Source organism: Crotalus tigris, unplaced genomic scaffold, assembly GCF_016545835.1.
Source record: "Crotalus tigris isolate CLP2741 ecotype Arizona unplaced genomic scaffold, ASM1654583v1 scf7180000024339.11422700, whole genome shotgun sequence".
Classification (NCBI taxonomy): domain Eukaryota; kingdom Metazoa; phylum Chordata; class Lepidosauria; order Squamata; family Viperidae; genus Crotalus; species Crotalus tigris.
The window spans coordinates 11,292,657-11,316,136 of record NW_024100509.1 but is presented as its reverse complement, the minus strand read 5'-3'; the positions used below and the strand labels follow the sequence as shown (position 1 = coordinate 11,316,136).

Here is a 23,480-nt window from a genome sequence, read left to right as displayed (position 1 = left end):
AATGCTGGCTGTGGAATTCTGGGAGTTGAAGTCCACATGCCTTAAAATTGTCAAGGTTGAAAAACACTGCCCTAAACGAAGAAACAAATACTATTTTGCAGTTGGAATTGCAGGTTTTAAAGATAGCAGGGAATAGGATAACAACACAATCATTTCAGCAAAGCTGAAATGTTTAATTCAGAAATTTAGGCTTGTTTGGGGGAATGCTTGGAGAAGGATGGTGACTTCCAAAAGGATGTTACATCAACTGTAGGTTTAATGTGTACGCTTTCCAGGATTTCCCGCTGGGCAATCAGTAGCAAACCCCATCCACCAAAATTTAGTGTTCTACTCCTGATATTCACTGGTGCAATTTGGGAAGCTTCACCCCTGCCTTAAATTACTTCTAATAACTTTTTTGCTCTGAAATAATTGCAAGGAGAGGGAAGACCCTTCTTTGTCTTACCTGAAGCTGCAATAGAGGAAAGAAGAGCCAAGAGGTATTGGAGACTGTTCCCATAGCAATAAACCGTAGTTTAGTGTTACTCCCCAAATAGCCAGCTCCTCTAGAAAGATAGTCCTTGACTTACAACCATTTGTTTAATGACTCTTCAAAGTTACAACGGCACTGAACAAAGTAACTTATGAACATTTTTCACACTTATGACCATTGCAGCATTCCCAGGGTCATGTGATCAAAATCCAGATGCTTGGCAACTGGCTCATATTTGTTATGGCTCTAGTGCCCTGAGGTCGTTCTGACAAGCAAAGTCAATAGGGTAGACAGATTCACTTAATAACCATGTTATGTATGGACTTAACAACTTGCAGTGATTTGCTTCACAATTGTGGCAAGAAAAATGGGGCAAAGCTCCATTAACAACAGTCTCACTTAGCAATGGAAATGTTGGGCTCAGTTGTGGTCATACGCCGAGGACCACCTGTACATTCTGGAGTTTAAGGGACTTGGAAGTCTTTGGGATCTGGTCTTCTCTAGTGTCAATCCCTACCAAAGACGTTGAACTCCAGGTTACCCTACTATGGTATCCATTACAATGATTTTACGGTTTGGATTTGTCTTCCAACATCTTTCTTTAGTCCCTGCAATTTCCCAGCTATCCAGGCCTTAGAAAGGGTAATGAGCTCTTTCAATCTAAAATTCAGCAATCTAAAATTGGATTGGAGCTAAGGAATTACTGGCTTTTTAGCTTTATTAAATAAAGTCTTAGTTAGTATGAGCTTAGCTGAGTGCTGGAAGGAAAGTCATGTTCATGTTGAGTGGACAGTTATCCCAGCCTGCCTTCCATGCATTGAGCTCTCCAAGGTCCTGATTATCTTTGCCTGCCTGCCTCATCCATTCACTGTATTTGGCTTCAGCTAATTTCCTTGAGGTCCTCAGTCAGCAATGTATACAAACTAATCCATTCACAAAGTAAATGTGAAACATGCAATAACTAGGGTTGCAGAAAATCTAATAGTGAAAATGGGTTATATCAATAGAACTTGCACTCCCAGAATATATTGTTTATATCTTGTGATATGTTTATAACACACTTGTGCTATTTTTATATCACATTTTGCCAATACAGAATATTCTATTCTATTCTATTCTATTCTATTCTATTCTATTCTATTCTATTCTATCCCATCCCATCCTTAGATCTATGTTCCACCTATTCTTCAGAATCTCAAGGTAGTTTACATATTCATATATTTTATCCTCACAAAAATTATGCAAGGTAGATTGAACTAAGATATATTGGCCTAAAATCACCCAGTGAATTTTTGTAGATGGCTTGAACTTGAGGCATCTCAGTTTTGGTTCAATACACCTTCACTCCTATATCATATGAACTGTACTAATTTTTAGAAAGAAAGCACCTCACAGGAAAACTGCATGTTTATTTTAGTCTGTCCTGTATCTCTCTCTCTCCCTCTCCCTCTCTCTCTCTTATTTAATTTGTATTTTTTCTGAAAAAATAGGAACTCTAAGCTTCTACAATCATGATGTCAGAAATGTAGCAAATACTACAAACTGGGATTAGGATACTGGGAAAGGAGGGTGTTTAAACAGAAAAGCAATGGGAAAATGCCAAAGAATCTTCTTCTTCTAGCATTATTCCCGTGCTATGGCAATGCCTGCTTAGGAAAATGACAAAGAATAATCCTGCGAAATAATTTTTTTTACTTCTATAACATAAATCCGTAGGTATTTATCAATTATTAATACTAGCTGCATGAAGAAAGCAATGGAGAAAATATGAAACTGGTTGACCTTACCCGTTCTCGGTCCAATCTGTTTTTAACTTTAATCAGTCCCAAGCCAGGATCAATTGAAAATTCATTATTTTGATCTCCGCTGATAATGGAGAAAGATACCTGTCCATTGGGAGGACTGTCCACATCTTCGGCTATCAACTTTGGAAAAACGAAGAATTATAAACAGGAGGGAGAACAATGACAATGACCAATCAGGGCCTCACCCAAATAAAGTTCCACGATTAACTGCATGCTAGACCAAAAACGTCCATATGGGGAAAATTGACTGGGGAGTTATTCTCAAGTTTGGGAAATTAATTCAATCATCATCTTGCAATTTGAAGACTTGCTTCACACATCCATGATTTGCTTTATCATGATTTATAATTGGCTTGATTGTGTATCCTAGCATGCTATAAGCAAACTAAAGAAACTACATTATGGCTTAGCACAGTAATAAATTGGGTTGATGTAAGCTGCATTTTAACAAAACTTTCAAAAAATATATTGTTCCTGTAAAAATTTTCTGAATAACATTTAATTTTAAGTTTGCCAGTCAAGAAATTTCTCCCAACCTATTCATCTACCTCCCTCCCTCCCTCCCTCCCTCCGTCCATCCATCCATCCATCCATCCATCCATCCATCCATCCATCCATCCATCCATCCATCCATCCATCCATCCATCCATCTATCTATCTATCTATCTATCTATCTATCTATCTATCTATCTATCTATCTATCTATCTCTATTGTTAGCCAGCCAGCTAGTTAGCTATCTATCTAGCTCCGTACTAGACTGTCAGCTCAAAAAGTCGCCAAGATAAATTTTAAAAAGCAAATATCTCCCTATTTACCTCCCTTTCTATCTCCCCATGTCTCTCTCCTTATATATCCTACCTCTGTCTGTCTGTCTGTATTGTTAGCCAGACAGCTAGTTAGCTATCTATCTATCTATCTATCTATCTATCTATCTATCTATCTATCTATCTATCTATCTATCTATCTATCTATCTATCTATCTATCTATGCACTAGACTGTAATGAAGCCCTAGATATCCACCCACGTTTCTCCTAACTATGCTATATGCATAAACCTTTCCTAGACTTGCTATACAGCATTTTCAAAATTATCAACATCTGTTATCACTAAGAAAGTGCATCCTGAATTCACTTACAATTAGCCATTTACCCTGGTGATACGGGTAGAAAACCTCAGAACTCACCATTATTAATGAGTCCCCAACTGATGCGTCTTCACTGATGACCGCACTATAGACATCTTGGCTAAACCTTGGTGGATTATCATTAACATCCGTCACATTTATATTCACTGTTGTCACGGCACTCAGAGCTGGGCTGCCCCCATCTTTAGCTTCAATGACAAGGAAGAAGTCCTTACACATTTCAAAGTCCAAGGCTTCAATTACAGATATGGACCCTTGGAGAGAGAAGACAAGATATGAATATCATATGCAACCCTAAAGTCATAAACTCTTCTTTGAAAGCAAATACAAGTAACTTCAGTGACAGCAGAAAAACACAAAGCAAACAGTGACAACATAGATTACATAGTAAAGCCACTTCCGATACACGTTTCATGTTGGAAGTAGCAAAGCAGGTAAAAATGAAAGAAAATATCTGAATCAATGCAAAAGTCACTGGATTCCTTTTATTAAAGCAGAGAAATATTTGAATTGGAAATTCAATTGTCATAGAGACATAATTCCTTAGGTGTTATTGGTATTTGATCCCTATCTTTTCAATTTCAAACAAATATTTAGATTCTGTGGGATCCTTGGGGCTGAGCTTGGTTATTTTCTTGCAGATGTTTCATTACCAAACTACAGTAGGTTAACATCACCAGTGTTAGTAGGATGTGGAGTTGGTTCTCACTTTATATATTAGTGCAAGGGTCTTCAAACCTGGCCCTTTTATGACTTGTGGACTTCAACTCCCAGAATTCCTCAGCCAGCGTGCCTGACTGAGGAATTCTGGGAGTTGAAGTCCACAAGTCATAAAAGCGCCAAGTTTGAAGACCCCTGTCGTTTGTCCTGTCAGTATTGGTGGGAGTGGTCTTGGTGGTTCCTTGATGAAGCTATTGTTTATTGTTAGATTGCTTGTCTGAATTGGTAGTTCCTTAATTGGGTTATTGTTTACTTGTTGATTGTTGGTCATGTTGGTCTTGGTGTTAATCTCTGTTCACCTGGGTGCTGATTGCCTTGATTTCAGACTGTTGGCTAAAAGTCCTATTTTATTCCAACCATTTGTCCTGGGAAATTTAGTTTCTCTTTTTGTCTTTTCTGAATGCTATGCAGATGTCATTTATCTCTATGTGCCTGTTGATGGCCAATTTGTCTGAGTGCCAGGCTTCCAGGAATTCTCTAGCATTTTTGGACTTGGCTTGGTTGAAGATGCTCACAGTCTCCCAGTTGAAATTATGGATAAGTCTTCCATGTGTTGTGAACACTCTCTCAGCTGACATCTTTTTTCTACTTTCACTGAAAATTAAAAACTGGAAGCTGATATACGGCAAAGCACAAGTCTCTAGCTTCAACTTCACTTCCAGGATGTATTCTTGGAAAATAAAAATGGCTGGTATCCAAAACTCTAGTATGATTTTAGAAGACAGCACTTCAAAAAAACAAACAAAAAAAAAACAACAGACCAAGATAAGACAAAGATAAGCTGAGCTAGTAGACAGTATCTTTGGAGAGCTAAGTTAAGAATAGAATAATCTCAATGCAGTAGTGCGCATTGAGCCGAGGTGGCGCATGAGCCGAGGTGGCGCAGCAGTTAGAGTGCAGTACTGCAAGCCACTTTAGTTGACTGTGTTCAGCAGGTCAGCGGTTCAAATCTCACCGGCTCAAGGTTGACTCAGCCTTCTATCCTTCCGGGGTAGGTAAAATGAGGACCCAGATTGTTGGGGGCAATGTAAATATATATATATATATATATATATATATATATATATATATATATATATACACACACACACACACACACACACACACATTGCTTACTGGTGTACACCGCTTAGAGAGTGCTTGTACTTAAAGCGGTATATAAGTCTCATAAAATAAATAAATAAATAAATAGTGTACTTCTGGTATGTGGATAGTTTGTGAACTGGCAGTGAGAGCATCACCTTCCAGACGTGTTCCCAAAAGTGCCCTACCCCTTATGGCAGTGATGGCGAACCTTTTAGAGACCGAGTGCCCAAAAACTGGCCCCACCCCTGCTCCACCCCCGCTCTGCTCCCCCATCCCTCGCCCCGCCTGCCCACAGGACCACTCACCGCCTCCAGGGCCCGCCGCAGATCACCCAGGCAGCCCAGCAGCGCTATGGCGGCCACCACCCTCTGTCCGCGCCCTGCAGCATCAACTGCATGATGGGGTGTGAGGGCAGAGTCTTGTCTACGCTGCCTGGCTGCCATGTCCTTGGCTGCGCTGCTCTGTGTGGGTCACGCTCGAGGGCGACTCTCCTTCAGGGGAGCTGCTGGAGAGGAGGGGGTTGCGGGGAGAGGCAAGGCTGGGGCAACGGCACCTGTGCCCACAGAGAGGGCTCCGAGTGCCGCCTCTGGCACCCATGCCATAGGTTTGCCACCACTGCCTTATGATTTGAATTTGAAAATTCAATTTGAAAAAACAAAAAGGCCTCCAAAGACTATCTAGTTCAGCCATCCACTATCTTCCTATCTTCATATCAACCACCGAAGGTTGCCCTTGATTTCAGACTATTGACCAAAATTCTTATTTCTCTTCAACCATTTGCCCTGGGAAATGCAGGTGCAGTTCTTTCCAACTTCAGGGGAAAAGATACTGTACATTTGTCAGCATGAATAAGCATTGGCATAAAACATCCATCACCACTAGGTTTGGGGATAAGATTTTTTTTTAAAAAAAAATTACAGTAATAAATTCATCAGATATTCTACATAATTACAGGATTGCTTTGAGTCTGAGTCTTTCATGCCTACTGCTGATTTGTTGATAGGGAAGCTGTCATTCATTAACACATAATAAATGCCTCATTGGTAATTAAATGTCACTATTTTTAATTGATTTACCTTCTTTGTCTTCCTTGCAAATAGAGCTTTAACTATTGTTTTTGTTCCAATACCAAGGAGACATAATATGCTAAAACCACTCCAGTTCTCTCAAATATTAAAACTTAAAGTGCCCTTGAGTGGTATCGCAAAATCTCTTCTGACTAAAAAAAAAAAAAAGAGATTTCAGAAACTGACAGAAAAGAAAGGGAATAGGAAAACAAAACAAAGCAAAAAAAAAAAAAAAGCACAAAAACTCTGCATGGAAGCATGAAGGAACCTATTTTCCCCCTTTCCTTGATAGCAATGGAAAAATATAGAAGAGACTTTTTTTTTTCAGTTAACATATTGTCATTGAGAAAAGTCTTTGTAAAAATACAACTGGTATATGAATCTAAAGGGAATAAAAGACCCAAATACAGGTAGTCCTCAGCTTACGATCACAACCGATCCCAAAATTTCTTTTGCTAAGCGAAGCAGTTGTTAAATGAATTTTGCCCCATTTTATGACCATTCTTGTCACAGCTGTTAAGTGAATCATTGCAAGTGGTAAGTTAGTAACATGGTTTGTTAAATGAATTTGGCTTCCCCACCGATTTGCTTCTCAGAAAGTCTCAAAAGGTGATCCCATAACACACGACATCACAAGGATGAAAAACGGCCATAAGTCACTTTTTTCAATGCTGTTGTGACTATGAATGATCACAGAATGAACTGACGTTAAGTCGAGGACCTGTACCATCATCTGTATGCTGCTTCTCTTGTGACTTCTTTGATGCTAGATAGCAGGTTTCCAAAATCTGAATGAAATTTGACGAGCACCTACACAAAACAGGGTCTTCTCAGTGGCAGCACCTTCCTTCCCGAATGCCCTCCTAAGGCCGGATGACTTTCCATCATTAGCACAACTACCTCACTCCATTTTCCACACTCCAGCCCGGTCCTCTGAACTGAACTGTCAAACGAAATCTCAAGCCTTCAAATTGATTTGGAGACTGGACAGACTTTTGTGCATGCATGTATATATATATATATATATATATTATATTATCTTGCCATATCAAACCTTGATATCAAATTGATTGCACTCTCCAAATCCACTGAAAGATATTATTTGATCTAAATCAGCGTTTCTCAACGTTTGTGTGACGGCGACTCCCGTCACACAAATGTGCCGCGCATGCGCGGCGCCCCCATGCGCGGCGCTGCCCCCATGTGCGACGCGCATGTGCAGCCCCCCCGTGCAGCGCGCATGCGCAGCACCGTCCCTTGAGGGGGGAAAATGGCGGATCGCATCGTTTGGCGACCCCCGTAAAATGCTCGATCGACCCCAAATGGGGTCGCGACCCATAGGTTGAGAACCGCTGATCTAAATGGACCCAACCCTTTGAAAGGCAAATTCAACTAATAAAAAGAGCAGGCAACAGAATTTCATTTTTAATGTGGGCCAGTATGCTCATAGTAAAAAATGACAATAAAGGTTATCTTATCTTATCTTATCTTATCTTATCTTACCTTGCCTCATCTTATCCCATCCCATCCCATCCCATCCCATCCCATCCCATCTCATTTCACATATCAGAACTAGACCGTGGCTGTTTCTCCCACTTTTAGATTCTCTGTATCAGGGGTGTCAAACTCAATTTCATTGAGGGCCGCATCAGTAATGTGGTTGCCCTTGGTGGCCAGGGTGGGTGTGGCCTACTGGGTGGGTGTGGATGGAGTGGGTGTGGCCTACTGGATGGGCATGGCCAGCTCTACATTGTTCGTGTCAAGGGTGCCTGTGGGGGCCTGGGCAGGAGTGGGACAGATCTGAGGGTCTCTGGCACAAGGGGGTGGGACCGGGGCAAGCGCCAAGGCATGGTGCATTTCTTCATTCCTCACAAAGGGTAACACCTCCCCAGCATGCACCCAGGGGGCGGGGCCAATGCAGCAGGGGCTGGTTCCTCGCTGTTTCTGGACGGCCTTGTGGAGCTAAGACTGAATACATTTCAGCACAGATGGCCATCACAAAATTGTACATTGGCTCCCGGCCAGCCTGGGCCAGGGCCAAGGCAGCGGGGGCCGTTCCCTCACTGTTTCCAGGATGGCTTCACGGGCCACATGAAACCACTTTGCGGTCCGCATCCGGCCCCCAGGCCTTGTGTTTGACATGTCTGCTCTATACATTTTAAAAGCAGCATAGTCTATCTGACCCTCCTTAAATATCAAGAATTTGGACAAATTCCACTCCTGTTGCAAATATCCCTTTCTTGGACAAGGGAAAGGAATTTTCAGGAAAAGGAGTGGCAGAACCTAGGGGCGGAGTTAAAAGATGAATCAGCCTAGAATCTCTACATAGCCATAAGCGGACTAAGTCCAAAGCCTCCTTGAATTCCATTGACCTGTATCTAAGTCCAAGCAGGTGCTGTTAGTTGAGAAGATTCCAGAGCAGAGACTTTTTAGCAATAAATCAGTTTAATTCGACCTTCACGTATGAACCTGGTCTTTCATATCTGACAGAAATGGTTATTTGATTACAAATATTTTTGGAAGGAATCAGTTAACTAGATCCAGTTTAGTGTTGCTTCAGTCCTGAATACTACAGAGAAACGGCCTTAGCGGTTTCTCATGACAAGCTGATTAGCAAGCTAGCCGGGTGTGGGATAAATGGCATGAGAATTAAATGGGTACATAGTTGGCTCGAAAACTGCACTCAAACTTTGCTCATCGTAACTGGAGGAAAGTGTCACGTGGAGTGGTACAAGGATCCCTCCTGAGTCCTCTCATCTTCAATACTTTCTCTAATGATTTGGATGAAGAGCCACAGGGACTGCTTATCAAATTTTCAGATGACACGCAATTGGGTGAGATAGCTAACAGCCCCAAAGTAATAATTCAAGATTAGCAAAAGGGCCTGAAGTGAACTGACTGAAATTTAACAGAAATGGATGCCAAGTGCTTCACTTGTGTAACAGAAATCTTACACGCTTGGCAATGTTTTCTACAGCAAAATCCAACCTGTTCTTATTCAGAAGTTCAATGACACTTATGTTAGTGAAAATGAGGACTGCAGCCATTAAGTTCTATATTGAATTTTACTAGGCACAATGGAGATTCTTCGGGATTTTTTTGTAATATTGTTCTGTTGCTCCTGGGTTGAAGCATAAATTAGTAACGATGGCACCCAAGCTAAATATGAGCAGTGGTGTGTCTTTCTTACCCAACTATAAAATGAAAGGATTATTTTTAAACCTGCTTTATAAGCCTTCTCCTTACTTTGGTAAACTTACCTGTTTTAGAATCAATCTGGAATTTTCCTTTTTCATTACCAGATCTAATGAGGTAGGTGATCTCTGCATTTGTACCAATGTCTTTGCTGGTGGCAAACACAAAAATAATCTCGGCATTTGGTGAGGTGTCTTCAGGCACTGCAGCCAGGTAATCTCTCCTCTCAAAGACAGGGGGGTTGTCGTTAATGTCCAGGACAGTAATTGTAACGGTAGCAAATGATGAGAGAGTCTGCACGATGCCCTGGTCGGAAGCTTTAATGGTGACATTGTAGGAAGACTGAAGTTCCCGGTCAAGAGGATGTTCTAAAATGATGATGCCCGAGGACATGTCGACAGAGAAGAAGCCTTCTGAAGAATCTGCCAAGGAATACACAATCTTTCTGTTCACCCCTGAAAAAAGAGAAGAGGAGGGAAGAGCAGTTCTTCTTAATTCTGTGAGGCAGAAAAGACCAAGATGTCAACATGGCACAACACTTTAATCGTACGTAGTTCAGCGCTATCAGCAGCAGAGCTATGAGATACAGGTAGTCCTCGACGTATGGCCACAACTGAGCTCCAAATTTCATTTGCTAAGTGAGACATTGGTTAAGTCAATTTTACCCCGTTTTAATTTTGCCCCTATCCTGCCACAGTTGTTAAGTGAATCACTGCGGTTCTTAAATCAGTAACACTGTTGTTAAGGGAATCTGGCTTCCTCTATTGACTTTGATTTGTCAGAAAGTCGCAAAAGGGGATTGCATGAGCCTGGGACAATACAACCGTTCATAAATATGAGTCAGTTGCCAGGCATCCGAGTCTTGATCATGGGGATGCTACAACGGTCCTAAGTATGAAAACCGCTCATAAGTCGCTTTTTTCAGAGTCACTGTAACTTTGAACAGTCACTAACTGAACTGTTGTAAGTCAAGGATTACCTATATATTCATGTCCATTTCTTGTCTGGCTCAACCCAACCACCATTAGCTGCTCTTTGGAACTGCCCTTCTTTCAAAGAATGTTGTCCCTGATCATTGTCCAATGTGTTAGAATTTGCATCTCTGCAAGTTCTTTCTACCCACAGATCTGGGAATTAAAGTCCCACAATGCTGGTAGACTTCCAAGTTGGGAAAGGCTGGAGTAGAGCAGCAACTTTGGGATGGAAAAATAGACCCGGTAGGCAAATGCCTCTTATATGGGTGAGATCAGGAATTCTATTTCTTCTTACTTTGGGGAAAGGAGAGGAACCCAGTTTTTTCTCTTATAAAACAACCACTATCACTACCCTATTTGAAAGCTTCTAAAGAATAATGGAGAGCACAAGTGCTTAGAGCAGAGGTCCCCAACCTTTTGAGCACCAGGGACCGGTACCATGGGGAGAGGTTTTTTTTTGCAGATCGGAGGAGGCGTGGTTTCATGTACTGCCTGCATCTCACGGATGGGGCTTTGCTTGTTTGCACGGACTGGTTTCAGGCATGCCATGGCCCAGTGCCGGTCCACGGACCAGGGGTTGGAGATCCCTGGCTTAAAGGTTAGACACTGAACTTGTCAGTTGGAAAGCTGACTGAGCAGGTTTGAGACCCAAGCGCTGTGTGATAGGGTGAGCTCCCGTCACTTGCCCCAGGTTCTGCTCACCTAGCAGTTTGAAAGCATGCAAATGCAAGTAGATTAATGGGTACCACTTAGTTGGGAAAGTAACAGCATTCTGTGTGCCTTGGTGTATAGTCATGCTGACCACATGACCACGGAAGCATCTTCGGACGACACTGGCTCCCTTAGCTAAGAAACAGAGACGACCACTGGCTCTAGAGTTGGACATGACTGGATAGGGGAAACTTTTACCTTTACAGAATGTTGAGAAGCCTTACCACTAATTTTCAGCAAAAGTTAACTACAGAATATTTGAAAGAAGATAAGTTCAGAGGTCATGTGTGAGGTGCTGGGTTATTCATCCCCCAGATAGCCAACTTAAACTAACTTCAAGAATGATAGAGATCTGTATGCTAAAAGTGAAATCAGGACAATTCTTTTTACGATGCAGCAAGGGGGTTTGCTTTCAGCCTAATTGAACACAAATGCAAAAACTAAGTTGTGCACATTTCCATTTTGTTGTTGCCTTATCTGTACAACTTAGCCGTGGCAAAGGAAAACAAACAAGAATACAACAGTCTTTTAAAGTCAGCCTTCTCTTTCCTTTGAAGCCAACAGACGTAGGAACACATTTGTTTTTATTTGCTTGACATCAATCACTTACAATCTACAAACTACACATCCTGCTTCTAGTTATACTTCATTAATTCAAAATCACTTTAGTCGTACTTGAAAGATAAAGCTTCCTTCAAGCTTCTGATGATTTCACGGCTGTCCATATATTTTAGCATCAGTACAAATATGATTCCATAATGCTTTCTTCTGGGAACTATTTTTAACTTTCCATTTTAGTTTGGAATTTCCTGGGAGTCTTTTACTCACTTGCTAATCAAGGACTACCACATAAAGCGTGCAAAAATTCAGACATACATTAGATGGCAACAAAGAAAATTACCATTATCTTTATACATTTGCAGCCATTTAGTTATCTGAGATAGTATAGGTCAGGGGTAGGCAACCTTGGCTCTTTTATGACTCGTGGACTTCAACTCTCAGAATTCCTGAGCCAGCCATGTTGAAGTCCACGAGTCATAAAAGAGCCAAGGTTGCCTACCCCTGGTATAGGTCCTCCTGCTTGAGCAAAGGGCTGGATTGGAAGACCTCCAAGGTCCCTTCCAGCTCTATTCTATTCTATTCTATTCTATTCTATTCTATTCTATTCTATTCTATTCTATTCTATTCTATTCTACTCTACTCTACTCTACTCTACTCTACTCTACTCTATTCCATTCCATTCCATTCCATTCTTCTTGCAGATTTTGCAATGTAAACTTGGAAGGCTAAACCTCCTCTACACCTCACCAACTTTACCAGTTCAATCAAGATCAGCCATCAAACTGGGCAATCCTTTTTTTGCTATGACAGAAAATGTTGTTGTATAAAACCAATTAACATGGATCAGAATGTAATATACATTTATTTTTCGCTCGATATGTCAGGAGCACAATTCCTTGCTTAGATAGGCCCGAGGAAGAATTGTCCAGGCATATTCATAAAATGCAATCATAAGAACGATATATGGACACTTGTTTAAATTATATTACCAAAGATTAGATGACACTCTCAAAGGAACAGGGATTCTTTTTTTAAAAAACCATTTTTGATTTATCCAAAGGTGATGACATGAAACCTTGAAAAAGTCATTAGGAAGAAATGATACTTCAATTATAATTTAGAATCTACATGTCGATACACACAGGATTTATCTCCCAACATTCTGCAGTTATTAAAGGTAAGTAGTATTTAAATTATGATTTTATTATCTGCCTACTTGATTCATTGGTATTTTAAAGTCTTTGTAGATTCAAGCCATTGAATGAGTAGCTTGGTCATCTATCATTACTATTACTATTATTTATTCGTATTGCATGAATTAACCTGAGCCCAATGTCAGGTAAGTTATTGGTGAGTTACATAAATCAGAATAACAAATAACTACAATTACTATTAATAGGTGAGTATTTATAAAATTTTATTCTTCTATTCTTACTTTAAGGATGAGATTCCTATCTTTATCCATTTACGAAAATGAATAAAGAAACCAGGATTTTTTTTTTCATTAATTGCAGTTTTCTATTTCTTGATTTAGAGCAGTGGAACAAACCACAATTAAGAATCCATGCTGAAGTCAAAATTGATCTATAAGGATCCACATGAAATCAGCTTGCCTTAAATCCATAAAGCATAGTTTATAGTTGGAAATCTATTAGTAATGGAAGAATTCATGTTTTTTTTAGTCCCATTGTGAACAGGAGACCAAAACTGATGCCTTGGATTGCATCAAAATATTCATTCAAGTTTATATAATTGTTTCAATCAATCCAATATATCTGGCTAAAGAAACGTTTCAGATGATCACGCTCTATATTTTATCCCCCATAAATTATTGACCAGAACATCAATAAAATCATCTGAACACTGCAAGCAATGGTATTCTGTCTGAGCATCTGTGGAAGCAAAAGTTGAACTTTGAAGGATAGAAAAAGTATTGATGAGTAGCAATGGATGCACCACTGGCAGATCTGAAAGACCTGGTTAGGCACAAATTGTCGTGGAGAAAATTTACCTATGCAGTTGCTAAGATACGACTTCTGACTTGATGGCACATAATCAATAATTGATAAGTGTACACATCCTTTTGCCTGTCTTTCTTTATCTCTTACATCTATTTTTATACCACTCAGCTCATTGTGACTCCTGGTAGTTTACCATAAGAATCAGAAAACGAAGTCAACAAAAGCAGTACGGTTCAATACTTACACAGGATACCAGATTCTGGGGGTAAGGTGTCCTGTGGCATGGGAGCCAAAATAAAGAAGCACTACCTATAGGGTCCCATCGCTTTAAATTCACCTTGATCCAGGACTTACTGCATTCTCTCCTTACATGTGTGCACAGACAAGGGAGATTCCTTGTCTGAATCTAAGTGGCTTCAGGAATCATGAGTTCTTTGCTTACTGATAGATGCCCAACTAGCTTTACTGGCTAATTGAGATAATTCCTAATCCTATAAGGCTTGGTTATGATAGATCAAAATCAGTGCATTGAACTGGGCCCAGAATCCTACTGTCAACCAACAGAGCAACAGGAGGACAGGTGTAAGACCGACAGTCCTTGACTTATGACTGTTAGAAGTTACAACCTATCTGAAAAAGGGGACTTACAACCTGGTTCTAAAATTCTGCCAATTGTTCCCTTTCCATGGTCATGTGACTGCACTTTGGGTGTTTAGCAACATGGCTGCATTTATGCCTGTTTGCAGAGTTCCATGGTCATGTGATCACTGTTTACAATGATTACGCCTAAAACTGGCATTTAACTTCTGGTTTTTGGCAAATTGATGCTGTATCGAACATTGGGTTTGCTTAATGACTGTAGCATTCATGTTATGGTTGATGCATTCACTTAATGAATGCTGCAAAAAGATTGTAAAATCAGGTCGGTCATATGACCAACCCCTTTTACAACCTTCATGACATATGTCATAGACTCTATTATGGTCATATGTCAAGGACTACCTGTGCTAGACAGAAGTCCTTATCCACTATTTTATATCCACTGTTCTATTTTATAACTGGCAGTTTCCAAATTGTTTTCAAAGGCACATGTAGAGCTTGTTACTATTTGTAATTTATGATAATAGCCGCAGGTATTCATAGGCTTCTGCTACATCACAACATAAGCTCTGCCTCCTGACATACTATGAAATAAAAAGAGTTTGTGTTGTGCTGCTTCAATGCTACTGTTGTGACACACTGCATAACACTAGTTTCATGCTGTGCTGCAGCAATGTGACTTTCTGCTTTTGCATGACACAGTTCCAATGTTCCAATCTACACGGTTCCAACTAAGGAACTGCCACAAAGAAGAGGAGGGGTCAAGCTATTCTCTAAAGCACTTGAAGGCAGGGCAAGAAGCAATGGATGGAAACTAATCAAGGAAAGAAGCAACCTGGAATTAAGGAAGAATTTCCTGACAGTGAGAACAATTAATCAGTGGAACGACTTGCCTCCAGAAGTTGTGGGTGTTCTATTACTGGAGATTTTCAAGAAGAGATTAGACAGCCATTTGTCCAGAATGGTATAGGACAGGGGTAGGGAACCTTGGCTTTTATGACTTGTGGACTTCAACTCCCAGAATTCCTGAGTCAGCATGGCTGGTTCAGGAATTCTGAGTATTGAAGTCCACAAATCATAAAAGAGCCAAGGTTGCCTATCCCTGGTATAGGGTCTCCTGCAGGAGTAGGGGATTTGAGTGGAAGACCTCCAACGTTTTTTCCAATTCTGTTATTCTGTTAATGTAAGTTCTCCCCTTTCATCTGCGCACTGTGATATAAGACAGACTGGTTTGATTTCCCCTGCACAGCTAGAACTTCTTGGTGGGGGCCACAAGTGATGACCAGCTTAACTAAAGGAGTGAAAATGTAATGGGCACATTTTTTTATGTGCTGCTCCAGCAGGAGATCACGCCTAGGAGGACTAAAGTTGAGAACTTGGCTTTTTCCAGGGAAAACTGACTTCATCTAGAACAGTGTTTCTCAACCTTGACCATTTTAAGGCATGTGGACTTCAACTCCCAGAATTCCACAGCCAGCATGGCTGGCTGTGGAATTCTGGGAGTTGCAGTCCACATGCCTTAAAATGGTCAAGGTTGAGAAACACTGATCTAGAATCAACACTGGTATTACCTCAGAGCTAGGACATATTGCTCCATCTGGGAAAGAAAGGAAATCATAATGGTCTCCTTCACTACACAGTTACATAATCCTGTACCCAAAGAAAATGATAGTGTAAGGCTACACCTCCAAATTCAAGAATATATTGTCCATCCCTTGCAGATTATGACAGCTTTTATGGTCATTTCCTCAGGGGTGTATTGTGCCATTAGTTGCTGCTTTACTTAATGAATATGCCTTTATTTCCCTCAGTGTACAACTAAAAAGCCTAAGGAGAGGGAAGAAAAAATAAATGAAATTTTCACAATTAGACTAATCTTCCCCATAGGAACAGCTACCTCCACAAAAAGCTCCATTTGGGAAACATTATCTATCGGAAACGGTGGAACCTTGAATACCATCTATTTTCTTTGACTCGTTTTATTTATACTCGTCAAATTCTTTAGTTCTTGTTGCATTGCAAAGGCAAATCAAGTGAGATAGTTAGCGTGTTGGACAAGGATCAGGGAGAACAAGATTCAGTTGTATCCTCAGCCATGGGAAGCTACTGGCTTTGTCCAAGTCACTATTTGTTAGCATCTCTTGCCTTTTGAAGTAGGGGGATTGTAATCTCCACACCTTGGGGTCAGACTTTGAGAAAGTCCAGGAAACCAACTCTGATCAATGACTGCGAAGGTTTGTGCTACGTATAATGACCCGTAATTGTTCCAGATAGTTTCTGGCCCAGAACACAGAAGGTCACATATTACATTGCATTTTTGCTATCATTGTGGCATCTGGATACAGAGAGGATGTCCATCATCCCATGCTTTGGTTCAGATGAAACTGATTACTGCCTAGCATTTCTGTAGGCGAGTAGTCCCATTACATTATGTATCTCAGGTGTCTAAGGGACCTAAAAAGTAGGCATTTGGGAAGTGGGGGGTGGTTTTTTGGGGGGGAAATCTGGTAAGTCAGCGGCCCCTGACCTTTTGGGTACCAGGGACCGGTGCCATGAAGAAAGTTTTTTCCACGGACCGGAGGGGGCATGGGTCTTGTATGCTTTCTGCATCCTGCAGATGGGGCTTTGCTTGTTTGTGCGGCTCGGTTGCTGACATGCTGCAGACCGGTGCCAGTTCATGGACCGGGGGTTGGGGACCCCTGTGGTAAGTGGTTCCATCAGACGCCTAGTGAGCTACTGGCAAAACCTGGAGAACTGGTGAAATTCTCCTTGGGAAGCTTTGTTGCTTGGCTGATCCTAGTTACTTCCTTGGTTTACCAAGGATATCTAAGATTAGAAGTGGCAAACGCAGTGCCACCGGTGGAGTAAAATGAAAAGTAAAACTTGACTTGTGTTCAGGACTACAGTATGGTATGTTCTCATCTGATTGTGTTGTTGGCAGGCATGGCTAATTCCCTTTCCAGCAGGATCTAGCACCAATGTTTCCTATCAGACCATTATGATCAATTTGTGTAGCATCTGTCAAGAGTTTTGATTGTGGTAGGAGAAGGAAGGAAGGAAGGAAGGAAGGAAGGGAGGAAGGAAAAGAGAGAAAGGGAAGGAAAAAAGAGAGAAAGGGAAGGGAGGGAGGGAGGAGAGAAAGAGAGGGAAGGAAGGAGAGGGAGGGAGGAAGGAGAGAAAGAGAATAAAGGGAGGGAGGAGAAAAAAGGAAGGAGAGGAATGAAGGGGAAAGAAGGGTAGTTGTACTGTACCAAAAAAATTAAACATGAAATTGAAGAATATCACCAAGTTTCAGATTGTCAAAACATCTACCAGACATTTGATAAACACCTAGACTAATTAGAAGCCCGTCTCTCTAGTTATGCATAACTTTTTTATTTGCTGGTGTTGCTCAGATTATTCAATTTTTTCCTGGAACGTGCTCTTTCTGGAAATGTTCATGGTACTTTGGACTTGATAGGCTTGGAAACACCCTCGGAGCAAGCAGAACACAGAACTGTGCAAACAGTTAACGGCCTCCCTCTTCATTCTACGCCCTTCCTACTGTCTTCCCACAAAAATACACTTTTAAAGCAGGTATCATTGTGCAAATAGCATGCTCACAAAAGATGACTACGCATGGAGAGAGGGTCGCATGTCTTCAGTATGGAAGGATTTATAGCTGTAGTAGCAGACTGCTGAATCAAGAGATCTTTCTTTTAATATTCACATATCAATACTGTCATGTTTTATTACCAGCATCCTGTGTTTGCATTTGACCTTAATAGCTAACTACAAGTCAAAAGTTAGAAAATGAAATCTGCGCTATTCATCATTAACTATAAAATCTGCTGGCTCTTTGTTTCTCTTTCTCATTGCTCGGCTCTCTTATTTCTGACATTAAGCAGCCACAAAAGGAGAGAATGGCAGGAAGGGAAAAGCACGAAAATCTGTTTGCATTCAAATTTCGATCTGCTTAGGCTGAGATAGAACGACTGGCCCAAAGTCATTCAACTGGCTTTCATGCTTAAGACAGAACTAGAACTCGGTCTCCTGGTGATTGGCCCAAAGTCACCAAGCTGGCTTTCATGCTTAAGGTGGGACTAGAACTCACAGTCTCCTGGTTTCTAGTCTGGGGACTTCACCACTAGACCTAACTGAGCTAAGACACTATTTAACCAACAAACGTGAGCTTTGGGTTTGGGGACCAGATCCAGATTTGAGTACTTTAGGTTCTTGTGCTATTTCTGAGTTTTACAACTTCAGCTAAAAGATAATGCATAAATTATAAGAAAAATAAAGGCTACCTCTTACCAAGTTCTACTTACATGCTTCCAATCAGTTTTCCTTTTAGTGTCCTATACTCACCTACATCAGGGTCATTGGCTTGAACTCTGGTCAACAAGGCTTTGGTGGCAGTGTTCTCATAGACACAGGCAGTGTAGTGGTCAGAAGAAAACAGTGGAGGATTATCATTGACATCTTCCAATATTAGATGGATTTTTGATTGACAGAACCTCCCTCCCCCATCAGTTGCCCGGGCGATCAGATTGTAGACAGGGGTCTTTTCACGGTCTAATGGAGCCAAGGTTTTGAGCTCCCCTAAAACAAATTCAAGGGAAAAAGAAAAGGAAAACAAGGAAAAATAAATGGATTGTCATTACAATATCGTTATTTTATTACTAATACCATTATTTTGTTTTTTTTTAAAGTAATTTATTTTAAATTTACAAGGTAATTTTATCTTAAAATGGCTTGGACCCTGAGCGACTGTGTTGTGTGGACAGCATGTTAAGCCAGCGTTTCTCAACGTTGGCAACTTGAAGAGGTGTGGATTCTATAACCCTCTGCTCACTATCAACCAGGGACAAAAATTAATTCTGCCTGGAACTTTATGGGAAAGAATCTGGGAATTTGACTCTTTCTCAATGGATCTGCAATGGGCACAAACCAGGGAAGTTTGACCTACATTCAATATCTAATCCATTGTCCATGGACCACTTATGGCAGTGATGGCGAACCTTTTAGAGACTGAGTTCCCAAACTGCAACCCAAAACCCACATGCAGCGTGGGTGCCGGTGGGTGTGGCCCATTAGGTGGGTGTGGCCCAGTGGGTGGGCGTGGGTGTGGTGGCGGCAGACTGGGTGGGACTAAAAAGTTCAATCAATCAATTCCAACTTTGCAAAATCTTTTTTTCCCGCGAGAAGTTGAAACTGACTGATTGGACTTTTTTTTTTTTTGTACATGGCAGCAGAGGCCTAAAGCGAAAAGGTTTTTTATAAAACCCAGCTAAAGGCCTAGGACTGGGGCGAAGGCGCACGTGCCCACAGAGAGGGCTCTGAGTGCCACCTCTGGCACCCGTGCCATAGGTTCGCCATCTGACTTATGGTATTATCATTTTTAAAGTTTTCCATTTTTTTTTTTATTCAACAAGGTAAATGTTCACAGATGCTAGATGTTCTTCACCATAATGATGTCTCCCTTACAGCACTCCCTGGATCTCTGAACGCCAAGTGGGCCATCCTTACCTAATCTGCACTTTCCTACCACTGACATAACAAGTTGCTGCTGCTAAATGATCAGAATGTCCCCCTTTTTATTGTAACCCCCTTCTCGTATCGCCTCCAAAACTGTTGATAAGCAGCTTGGGATGGAGGAACGTGTACTGTAATAGAGGAAATGAAGTGTCAGGAGGCAGAAAAGTGGTAAGCTGCTGAAAAGATGATTGTATAGTGGAAGATTAGACACTCAAGAGAACATTTGCCTACTTCATCATTAAATAAGTGCCAAAGCACTACCCTCCTGCTAGAAAAATTCTCTCTTCCATTCAAGGCAACTTTGCAAGCTATATTTCTTTCATTAAGCTGAAAGAGACCTCATAGGAAAAAAAAGTGCATTTTTAATGCACGCCTCTCATGGATAGACATACTATTGGAAGTAACACACAGGCTTCACTCAGGCAGAAGAATACTCGTAGATGGTGGTTAGTCATGCACGTGGCCAATCACACCAGCAAACAGGTGAACAACAATTGCCACAGGCTCATTTTTGGGTTAAGGTCCTTAAAACAAAGAAAGGAGCTTCGTATAGGAAAGGGAAGGAAAAGGTGCATCTTAAGATGCATCTGAGAGCTTCTGCACCGCTGACAAATTCCTTGTGTGTCTAATCACACTTGGCCAAATGAAGTGAAGCATTCTGTTCTCGTCCTGATCTCTATTCCATTTCACTCCATTCCATTCCTAAATAGTTTGAAGGGGTCAAGGTATTTTCCAAAGCACCAGAAGGCAAGACAAGAAGCAAGGGATGGAAACTAAACAAGGAGAAAATCAACCTGGAATTAAGGAGAAATTTCCTAACAGTGAGGACAATTAACTGGTGGAACAGCTTGCCTCCAGAGGTTGTGGGTGCTCCTTCACTGGAGACTTTCAAGAAAAGATTGGACAGCCAGTTGTCTGAAATGGTATAGGGCAGGGGTCCCCAACCCCTGGTCCGTGGACCAGTACTAGGCCGCGGCACGCCAGCAACCGGTTCGCACGAACAAGCAAAGCCCCATCCGTGGGATGCAGGCAGAACACAAAACCACACACTCTCCGGTCTGCAGAAAAACCTCTCTCCATGGAACTGGTCCCTGGTACCCAAAAGGTTGGGGACCTCTGGTATAGGGGCTCCTGCTTGAGCAGGGGGTTGGACTGGATGACTCCAAGGTCCCTTCCAACTCTGTTATTCTATGTCCTGTCCTGTCCAGTCCTGTCGTGTCCTGTCGTGTCCTGTCCTGTCCTGTCCTGTCCTATCCTATCCTATCCTACTGGACAAATGCTAATCTCCTCTGTAAGATCTATTTTTAGAACCACTAGGCAACTTCTAAATAAGTAAAATGTTGGAAACAGCCAGCAGATTTTGGCAGCAATGTGAAGGAGGTACCCAGGGGGCTGAGGGAGAGAAATCGGCAGGTTTCCTAAGTAGCTTTAATTTCAACAGTAAACAAAGAAATCATCTGTGTAAAAATTCATCAGCTTCTTACCACTTTCGGGGTCCAAAAGAAACTTGCCGTTTCCAGAGCCATATAAAGAATAGCGAATTTCACCATTGGATCCAATGTCTACATCCTGTGCGCCCATTTTAAGGATGATTTTGTTGGGAGGGATGTCCTCAGGAAATATTGCCATATATGTAACCTTATGATGAAAAGAAAAAAAAAAGAACAGTTATTCCAACTTAAGACTGACAAATGAGGGTCAATTAAAATTCCAACGTTCTTGATTCACCATGTTGGTTTATTTGGCTGCGGCAAAATATGAATAATAACATTTATTATTTTTTTAAAAAGTAACATTTATGAAAGAATGAATAGTGTAGTGGGGGTTCTATTGTCTTCTTCAAATCATGGGAAATTGAATCCACGGAGCGAGACGGTCTTGCTCGCTTCCTAGGCTTTCCATATTCAGTGGAAAATAAGAGTGGATCTCCAACACAGGTAACCTCATAAGCACTCTAAAAGGAAGGATCCAGCCTTATGGAAAGACATGGATGTGGACAACCATATGAAGGAATGCCTGTTCGCACCTTTGGTGTAATTTAAACACACTGTAAGGATGTTGTACAAGTGTGGTTTCCTCCTTTCGTGCGTTTGGTACTCTTGATCTGAAGATGAGAACATTGATTTGGACAGGAAGGGGTGACAGGTAAAGCAAAATAAGAAGGGCAGAAGCCAAATTAAGGGGATGGCACTTCACTGCTTTTGATACAAGTAGTACAGATAGTCCTCGACTTATGACTGATCACTGAATGACTGTTTGAAGTTCCAACAGATCTACCTAGGACAGGGGTAGGCAACCTTGGCTCTTTTATGACTCGTGGACTTGAGCCAGCATTACTCAGCTCAGAAACCTCTCCTTTTCCCCTCAGCATGGCTGGCTTAGGAATTCTGGGAGTTGAAGTCCATGAGTCATAAAAGAGCCAAGGTTACCTACCCCTGCCCTAGGAGGTACTTATGACCCGTATTCTAAGTTATGAGGATTTCCACCCCTACCCCATGAATAAGTGACTGTACTCACAACTGGGCCACATTTATGGACTCTGACAGGGTCCAAAGATCACGTGACTACATTTTATGATGGTTTTGCCCCAAACTGGCATTTATTTCTGGTTTGCTTAACTATCACCACAAAAATGGTTGAGTTATGACCATGGTGGGCAGGCTCCATTATGGTCATAAGTCGAGGATTGTAGAGATCATTTGCTGATTTTAGGTTTGGTATCGTCAGTAAGGTGATAGCACTTAGCAATAGCACTTAAGACTTATATACCGCGTCATAATGCTTTACAGCCCTGTCTAAGTGGTTTACAGAGTCAGTATATTGCCTCCAACAATCTGGGTCCTCATTTTACCGACCTCGGAAGAATGGAAGGCCGAGTTAACCTCGAGCCGGTGAGAATCGAACTGTCAAACTGCAAGCAGCCGGCAGTCAACAGAAGTAGCCTGCAGTACTGCATTTTAACCACTGTGCCACCACGGCTCATGATACCAATTATATCTTTTGACTCTGGGCTGGCTCTGTTGAGATTCTGTCCCAGCGTCTGGAAACCGATGAGTTTGGATCCTACTCATTCCTACCAAGATTGAGTAGCTTGGAGTGTTTGGACTGTCCAAATCAGGGAATATTCCACTTTTGAGCTTGGATGAAGTGGAATTTCCCACCTAAGGGATGGGATGCAAAATTTTTTTGGGGGGGTCTTCGTGGTCTCAGAGCTCCTGTTTGATAAGCAGATGGCAGATGGGGCTAGGAAGGCCTTTACACAGCTTCATCTGGCACACCAACTGTGGTTCTCAGGCTGAGTCTGACAACGGCAAGAATTGTAGGTCAGCATTTTGGGAGGGCATCAAATTGGAGAACATGCTTTGTGAACGTATGCGTTGTAACAATTTTGCTGTGTGGGGATGCAGCAAATTTGGCTGACAGTAATTTGAGGGATTCCTTTGAATGTGTCAGTGGAAAGGTAGATGGGCTAAATAACCATATCCTCTTTGTTGAGATTCTGTTAAGCACCTCTACCACCACTGTGCATTGTGCACTACAATGCACTGATGATGTTACTGAGTTTGGGTAATGAAAACAACCAAGTTCAGAGAGCACCGAAGACCTCTCACGTCTACAGCCCTCAGATTAACTAAACACTCCTAACACTAATCTTGCCTTAGGAA

General features: G+C 41.5%; 1 protein-coding gene across 12 annotated transcripts in view; it reads right to left on the bottom strand.

The window, feature by feature from the left end:
* FAT3 (FAT atypical cadherin 3) overlaps window positions 1-23,480 on the bottom strand; it is a 550,618-nt gene that overhangs the window by 93,885 nt on the left and 433,253 nt on the right. For all 12 annotated transcript variants that reach the window (XM_039325844.1, XM_039325847.1, XM_039325850.1 and 9 more), the window contains 5 exons: window positions 21,300-21,453; window positions 18,646-18,879; window positions 9,557-9,946; window positions 3,463-3,677; window positions 2,260-2,397 (listed from right to left, as the gene is read on the bottom strand). In XM_039325844.1, coding sequence (XP_039181778.1) covers window positions 2,260-2,397; window positions 3,463-3,677; window positions 9,557-9,946; window positions 18,646-18,879; window positions 21,300-21,453 — 1,131 coding nt within the window. The remainder of the gene's footprint in view (window positions 1-2,259; window positions 2,398-3,462; window positions 3,678-9,556; window positions 9,947-18,645; window positions 18,880-21,299; window positions 21,454-23,480) is intronic.